We start from the raw sequence: 8,602 nt of genomic DNA, 5'->3' as shown, positions 1-8,602 counted from the left end.
ACGGGCGGGAGCGGCCTTGGGAGCTTCGCCCTCGGCTCCGGCGCGAGGGCGACACCTGTCGGTCGGCGGGAGCAAGACTTCGGGATCCTCCAGAGCAGCGGTTCTCAACCTGTGCGTCGCGACCCCTTTGGGGGTCAGACGACCCTTTCACAGGGGATGCCTAAGACCATCCGCAAACACATATATAATTACATATTGTTTTTGTGATTAATAACTATGCTTTAATTATGTTCAATTTGTAACAATGAAATTGGGGGTCACCACAACATGAGGAACTGTATTAAAGGGTCGCAGCATTAGGAAGGTTGAGAACCACTGCTCCAGAGCCTGCGCGGGTCCCTCTTGTCCTGGGATGTGGCCCAGGAAACCCAGAGATGGGAAGCACCCACCTTGTGCCAGACACTCAGGCTCCCACAGTGTAAGGAGCGAAGGCTAACTGGTGTAGGGAATACTTTTTTAAAAAATTTAATGTTTTTATTGATTTCAGAGAGAAGGGAGAATCATCAATGACGAGGATCATCAACTGGCTGCCTCTAGCACGCCCCCTAGTGGGGATGGAGCCCGGGCATGTGCCCTGACTGACCTCCCGGTTCATGGGTGGAGGCTCAACCACTGAGCCACACGGATGGGGCAGGGAGTAATTTGACTTCACTGTGAAGGAGTTAACTGGTATCTGGAGGGGCACAAGGCATTGACTTTTTGAAGAAAAAAAACACACAAAAAACTGGATGGGAGTTAATAGGATAGGGATATCCTATCAATGTTGATAGGAATGAAGCCAGGAGAGGGAGGGTAAAACAGAGGCAGAGGGTGGGGTTCTGAGCACAACCGGAGAGAATGACCCTTCTACGGGAAGCCGTAGTCAAGACACCTTTTCTTCATAAACGGACAGCCTCGCTGCTCACGTAGGTGTGTTTGTAGGTTTGGTGGGAGGAGCTGGAGCTTCTTTCATCAGCTACAGGAGGGGAGGTGTTAGGAGAGTATAACAGATTTAAATACTCAGGGGAATCAAAGAGCTGACTACTGAACCCTCACCTGGCTGCACCAATGATCTAGTTGAACTTGGAGACCATAAAGTCATCATGGCCTCAATGTGTACACTATCATTTTCAACACTTTGGACCCAGCAGCCAGGAAGTTAAAGATAAGGCGGACAATTGAATTCATCCAGGTGGGTGGGAGGGGGTTCTGGGTTGTTGATGAAGTAGTTAAAGTGATCAAAGGTCAAAAGTGGAGAAGGAAAAACGAAGAATCAACGGTGGAGTCTAACTGGGTAGAAAATGAAGAGGTTTAATAGAACAGCGAGAAGGGAACGACTCTTAAGGTTCAATAACGTAAGAGGAGTGCGAGGGAGACCTGAAGAGCATCGAGGTTGTGGTCGGAGAGGATGTCTGTACCTTTCAGAGGTCGTGCAATTCCACACAATAAGGCACACCGTGTGGACCTGAGAAGTGGCTGGCGTGGATGGTGAAGGTACTGGAGGAGAGAAAGTGGAAAGCGAGGTTCGGATGGGTTGTCTACCCCACATGGGCACCGAGGCCACTCAGTATGAAGGTTTGGTAGTAGGAAGTGAATCAGGTGTCAAACCAGAGACATATTTTGTTTGAAATCAGTTAAGAAATGGGCACAGCCTTAGCTGGTTTGACTCAGTGGATAGAGCGTTGACCTGCAGACTGAAGGGTCCCGGGTTCGATTCCAGTCAAGGGCATGTACCTCGGTTGCAGGCTCCTGGCCCTGGTCGGGGGTATGCAGGAGGCAACCAATCAATGTGTTTCTCTCACATCAACGTTCCTGTCTTTCCCTCTCTCTTCCACTCTCTCTAAAAATCAATGGAAAAGTATTTTTGGGTGAGGATTAAAAAAAAAACAAAAAAACACACAAGAATAGCAACAAAGAAACCAATTAAATTTAATATTCATTATACAAAAACATGAAAATAAAGGCCCAGCCTAACAACCTTAAAAAAGAAAAGAAAAAAAGGAGCCCTAACCAGTTTGGCTCAGTGGATAGAGCATCAGCCTGCGGACTGAAAGGTCCCAGGTTTGATTCCGGTCAAGGGCATGTACCTTGGTTGCGGGTACATCCCCAGTAGGGGGTGTGCAGGAGGCAGCAGATCGATATTTCTCTCTCATCGATGTTTCTAACTCTCTATCCATCTCCCTTCCTCTCTGTAAAAAATCAATTAAAAAATATATATAAAAGGAAATGGGGCACAAAAGCTGAATCTGTATTAAATAAAATTGGTTAAGTCATGACAGCCTCAATTAGAGCTTTGACAGTTATGATGGATATAAAAGGAGCACTTGCTATGGTGAATTGTGAATGGTATCTGGCAGTTGTCTAGATGGTAAAGACAGAGGGTAGAGGAGTCCTAGAAAGAACCATTCAGGGGGCTCTTTCCCCCTCCCCACGTGGGAGTCTGTGCTGTGAGATTCTTTCCCCTTCCCCACGTGGGAGTCTCTACGTGTTCTTCAATACATTTCCACCTTTGCTATACAAAAAAATAAAATAAAATAAAATAATTCAGCCTTTCCTAAAGGTATCAGCTCCATTTGCCACCTAACCTGTTTCCCTGACTTGTTGCTTCTGCCTAAAATTTCGGCCTCTAGAGGGAAAAAGAGTGGGATAGTGCCCGGTGATGTGGGAAAGGACAGGGACTATAATCCAAATGGCAGGAAACCGATTGTAAATGTTTGTACTGACTCCTATTTTAACTTTTTTCAGTTCTTAGTGAAGTTCCATGTAACAACTCCATCTGGTGTCAATGGATACTATGTAGACCTAAAACAGAATACTTAATAATCTCAATTTGTGGGGCAGGTACTGGAATCATCACACTTTTTAAAAAATAGAAAATACTTTATATTCTATAGTAAATACAGGTTAGCCAGGTCCTATTATGAAGTTGGAGAAAATAGCGACATGTTACTTTGGGACCCAGAAGAATATTGCCCAACTCTGTAGCTTGGGAGGTAGACCTGAGCTTAAATTCTGCCTCCCACCAGTTAAGAAATTTTTTTAAATGAGTTATAACATTTTTATTTAAAAAAAATTTTAAATCCTCACTTGAGGATATTTTTCCACTGATTTTTAGAGAGTGGAAGAGAGAGGGAAAGACAGAGAGAAACATCAATGTGAGAGAAACACATCAATTGGTTGCCTCCTGCACAAGCCCTGCCTACGGCCCGGGCTGGGAGGAGCCTGCAACCGAGGTACGTGCCCTTGACTGGAACTGAACCCGGGACCCTTTGGTCTGCAGGCCAATGCTCTATCCACTGAGCAAAACCCACTAGGGCAGTTAATAACCTTTTAAATATGAAGTCCTTTCCCTGTGAAGTGGGTATTATAGTATTACTTACCTCATAGCGATGTTGTGAGAAACAAGTGAGAATGTGTGTTGAGTACTTAGTGCAGAGGCGGGTGCACAGTAACCACTCCCGTAGCTGTTACTGACACTAACCACAGCGAGATGGCCATCACTGCCAGAGAGGAAGGAACCAGCCGCCTTCACTTCCTACCTCCTGAGATTAGACCGAGGCCACGAAAACCTCATCAAGAAACAGATGACAGCAGATGTCATTGCTGCAGCTCCTATGACTTGCTTTACGACAGCAGCGAGGCATTCTTAATTTGTGTTGCATTACTTCTGTAAATTAAGAAGTTAAACCTGCTCTAACTGGTTTGGCTCAGTGGATAGTGCATCAGCCTGCGGACTGAAGGGTCCCAGGTTAGAATCCAGTCAAGGGAACATGCCTGGGTTGTAGGCTCGATCCCCAGTAGGGGCCCATCAATGATTCTGTCATCACTAATGTCTCTCTCTCTCTCCTCTCTCTCTCTCCCTTCCTCTCTGAAATCAATAAAAATATATTTTAAAAAAATAAAAAAGTTAAACATCAATTAACTAGAACTCTTGTGCCAAAATGGCATCTTCACACTAAACTTTTAGAAGAAAAAGACAACTGACAAAAAAAATAAATGGATAATATTTATTTTTTAAAAATTCCAGGGATGCCCCATATCAGTAAACAATCCCGTTTCTTGTGCCTCCGCTATAGCTACCTTCAGTTACAATCACTGTTCAGTGCAACATCCTGGAGGCATTCGAAATGCCTCAAACATTGGAAAACATGGACTTATCGCTAGTACACCATCCTGTTTAAGGCAGAAGTATTTTCCACAGTGGTTGGTGCAGAGTGTTTGCTGGTTAACCAGAACCACACATCCCACAGGTACTCCAGTTAACGCAGGTTTAGATCCACAAGGTCATGGAACCAGGGAGAGAAAAACGTCCCTTTTCTTCAGCAAAGTCAAGGGACCTCTGCCACATGCAACCTCACGACCTTCTTAAAAATATACAATGAAATACAATGAAAGAAATGTTACATACTCATGACTATTCTTTGAAAAAAATGAATCCTATTTAAGTTGGTACTTTTTGACTTGTGATTTTTAACCATCTTCCACAACTTACACTTAATTATACATAAGTTTTTATAAGATAATCGTTTTCAAAAGAAAAAAGAATGTTATTTATATAAAAATTTTCCGTTATAAAAAAGTGTATAAATATCATTCTGCCACATCTACTTCCTATCCTTCCTATTGCGGCTGTTCCTGTGACATGTGTGAAGTCATGAATATTAAACATGTTTGACTTCTTGGATACAAGAGTGTAGGTGACAAAAGATGGTGTCACTTCGGCAGGAGGGATGTGTTGGACATCTTTAAAATTTCAAAGTAGTTGTTAGCAATGTTAGTATTTCATTCTATTTTGCGCTGTGTAAGCTTGTCACCCCAATGTTGTCCTTAAGTGTGTTTACCCACTCACCACCATCACCACCCCCATCTCAACCTTGGGAACTCTCAGCAGCACCCCCTACAGACAGACAGGTGTAATGGTGTGGTTCAGTGATAAAGAATCTAATCTTAGACTATACCTCAGATCCTTTATCACATTATTGTGAATTTGTACAAATTCCATTTGTAGTTTAAAACTGTACTATGTAGCACATTACTAAACTATTACAAAATATCCTTTTCTGTAAAAGCATTGAAAATTTTTCTTGGGCATTTATTAGGCCTATTTCTAGCAATATTCCAAATGTTAACAAACAGGTATTTCAAAACTCCAAATATAAGGTCAGTTTTCTTAATGTCTGAAATTAGAGGAATAGGAATTCTATAGGAAAACTGACCCATGTCATCTCATGTAACCTTAAAAATAATTCAAACAAAACAAACCAGCTATATAACAAAAATCTTTCAATTATAAAACTGTTGAAAGACCATGCGTCAGTTGATCTATGAAATTATACAAGATAAAGCTGAAATAGCTGTGTTTTTTTAAACAAACCCAGTTTTCTTTTCCCCTAATGTTTTAAGAAAATGGAAAATCTGTCTTTAAATTATGCAGAGATTTAAATAAACATTTATCTGTCTCCTCTAAGAAACTAAAATGTTTCTCATCTTAAAATTATAAATATTCATAACACTCAAATTTTTTGTGTGGCCAGATTTTTATGCCGCTGAGATTAGACGGTATGGTACAATTTAGCCAAGATGTATTATAATGCTAAATTAGGTATAAAATATTATTTCTGGTATTTGTCCGTCTTCTATTGAAGTGCCATTATTATTGCCAGGTGAACTAAAAAATAAAAAAACAGCCTTGCTAGCAGATGTTTCATGCACTACTTTCTTCAATCCTTTTGTGCCATAGTGGGAATCTGGACCCTAAATGAGAACAAAGGGTTCATTAGTCATTGCCCTTTAATATACACTCAATTTAAGGTGGTGTTTTAATTCGATTGATGATCTACTTACTATGTTACCTTATAGCTCCTGTATAAAATTTTATGCCAAGTCATTTAATGAAAATGGTATTGTTGCTACAAAGCTAATTAATTATTAAAATTACTGAATAGAGAGCTTAGCTATTAGAGAATAGTGATATTGTTTTAAGAAAAAAGTTATGGCCCTAACCAGTTTGGCTCAGTGGATAGAGCATCAGCCTGCAGACCAAAGGGCCCCAAGTATGATTCGGGTCAAGGGCATGTACCTCAGTTGCGGGCGCCCGGGCCCTGGTCGGGCTCATGCAGGAAGCAACCAATCCATGTGTTTCTCTCACATCGATGTTTCTCTCTGTCTTTCCCTCTCTCTTCCACTCTCTCTAAAAATCAATGGAAAAATATCCTTGGGTGAGGATTTTAAAAAAAAGAAAAGAAAATAGTTATGCCCTGGCTGGGTAGCCCAGTTGGTTATAGTGTCGTACTGATACGCCAAGGTTGCAGGCTCTATCTCCAGTCAAGGCACATACAAGAAGCAACCAATGAATGCATAAATAAGTGGAACAACAAATCAATGTCTCTCTCTCTCTCTCTCTCTCTCTCTCTCTCTCTCTCTTCCTCTATCTAAAAAATAAATAAAGTAAAATAAAATATCTTTAAATAGCTGTTTTACTTTATCTCTGCCAAACACTTTTTCTCCTGCTCAAAGAGCTATGCCCGATGAAGAACCATTTGTCAGAGCAGAGTTGTGCTGAGAGGCACTTCCTTGCCCAGACGCTCTCCCTGTTCCTGAGAGGCTCACTGTCACCAGCTGAGACATGCAGGAGGAGACCTGGGCCCCGGCTTTCCCACCCGGGACACCCCGACGACTTACTTTGAGGGTCGCGCATGCGGTGTAGCACACGTTGGGCAGGATCTCGATGGGCTCTTTGAACATGACCCTGAATGTGCTCGCACTCCCATCACAGCTAAATCCAGTATCATTTTGTCCCAGGGTTTGCTTCTTTTCATATTCAATGATCTGTAATTTCAAAAAGAGAATTTCATTTAAGCTAAACCAACTAAAACAAAGTCTCACAGGAAAGAATTGTATAAAGCCCTCAGGAACAGCAGAATAGGCCTTTATAGCTGTGTGTTGTCATTTTTCTATACTCGCCTCTAACTGCCAAAAAGATGGCTTTAGACATGCTGTCAAGAAATGGCTATCACTCATGCAGCCAGGATGGGAGCTTGGCTGCAGGAGAAAGGAGCTCCCATTAAAGATATATGGCTTAGGAACAGGTTTTTTTGAATGTATGTATCTTATTTATTTTTTTAAAATACATTTTTATTGATTTCAGAGAGGAAGGGAGAGGGAGATAGAGACATCAATGATGAGAGAGAATCACTGATTGGCTGCCACCTGCACACCCTACTGGGGATCGAGCCCAGAACCCAGGCATTTGCCCTTGATGGGAATCAAACCGGGGACTCTTCAGTCCACAGGCCGACGCCAAACCACTAAGCCAAAGGGGCTAGGGCTGAATGCATGGATTTGAGGTAGCTGAGGGAAATGAGCCTTTACTCCTTGCTAGCTTAAGTCTCATTCCTAGGAAATTCCCGTGGCATTTCCTATATCTAAATGTTATTTTACTGAAATGAAAATGACCTTAAATGCAGTATTCACATATATGGATATGAAAAATGTGAAAACTGCCCAGGCTGGGTGGCTAAGTTGGCTGCAGCATCATCCTATACACCTGTGGGTTCAACTCCTGGTCAGGGCACGTATGAGAGGCAACCAATTGATGTTTCTCTCTCACATCTATGTTTCTCTCTCCCTTCCTCTCTCTCTCTAAAAATCAATAAAAACAGATCCTCAGGAGAGGATAAAAAGATAATAAAAATAAAAATGTGAAATTTTTGTCTTTTTTAGTTCCACAATCTGTGCCAGGCTCTGAGGGACACCCTCGAGGGGCTTCCGATCAGTGAAGACGTTACTATAAACAGTGCTCAGCACAGGACCTGCAGGGGGAGGGCTGTGCAAACGGTGAAGTAAGTGGCTTCACAGAGGAAAAGCAGGTTTTGTTAGGAAGGGATGAGGCTCCAGAGAGGAGTGTTAAAAACTCAAGTCAGAACTCACTGGGTAACAAGAGGAAGGGCTCCCATGCAAGGGAACAGCATGTGCCAAGGCCAAGGATCACACACCTGCCTTTTGCACACATCAGATAAAAATCTACTTACTATGTTACCTTATAGCTCCTGTATAAAATTTTATGCCAAGTCATTTAATGAAAATGGTATTGTTGCTACAAAGCTAATTAATTATTAAAATTACTGAATAGAGAGCTTAGCTATTAGAGAATAGTGATATTGTTTTAAGAAAAAAGTTATGGCCCTAACCAGTTTGGCTCAGTGGATAGAGCATCAGCCTGCAGACCAAAGGGCCCCAAGTACGATTCAGGTCAAGGGCATGTACCTCGGTTGCGGGCTCCTCCCCAGCCCGGGCCCTGGTCGGGCTCATGCAGGAAGCAACCAATCCATGTGTTTCTCTCACATCGATGTTTCTCTCTGTCTTTCCCTCTCTCTTCCACTCTCTCTAAAAATCAATGGAAAAATATCCTTGGGTGAGGATTTTAAAAAAAAGAAAAGAAAATAGTTATGCCCTGGCTGGGTAGCCCAGTTGGTTATAGTGTCGTACTGATACGCCAAGGTTGCAGGCTCTATCTCCAGTCAAGGCACATACAAGAAGCAACCAATGAATGCATAAATAAGTGGAACAACAAATCAATGTGTCTCTCTCTCTCTCTCTCTCTCTCTCTCTCTCTCTCTCTCTT

At 42.2% G+C, this 8,602-nt stretch overlaps 2 protein-coding genes across 2 annotated transcripts in view; both read right to left on the bottom strand.

Moving 5' to 3' along the window:
* The window catches only part of LOC102261717 (chromosome unknown open reading frame, human C15orf40), a 37,563-nt gene extending 32,717 nt beyond the window's left edge, over positions 1-4,846 (bottom strand). The window contains exon 1 of the mRNA XM_005878495.2: positions 4,829-4,846. Coding sequence (XP_005878557.2) covers positions 4,829-4,846 — 18 coding nt within the window. The remainder of the gene's footprint in view (positions 1-4,828) is intronic.
* Positions 3,973-8,602, bottom strand: part of BTBD1 (BTB (POZ) domain containing 1) — a 35,715-nt gene continuing 31,085 nt past the window's right edge. Inside the window, exons 6-7 of the mRNA XM_014549606.1 lie at positions 6,661-6,807; positions 3,973-5,733 (exon numbers count right to left, since the gene is read on the bottom strand). Of these exons, the coding sequence (XP_014405092.1) occupies positions 5,700-5,733; positions 6,661-6,807 (181 nt within the window). The 3' untranslated portion in view covers positions 3,973-5,699. The remainder of the gene's footprint in view (positions 5,734-6,660; positions 6,808-8,602) is intronic.

This window comes from Myotis brandtii, unplaced genomic scaffold (assembly GCF_000412655.1).
Source record: "Myotis brandtii unplaced genomic scaffold, ASM41265v1 scaffold561, whole genome shotgun sequence".
Lineage (NCBI taxonomy): Eukaryota > Metazoa > Chordata > Mammalia > Chiroptera > Vespertilionidae > Myotis > Myotis brandtii.
This window is presented reverse-complemented; position numbering and strand designations above follow the sequence as displayed.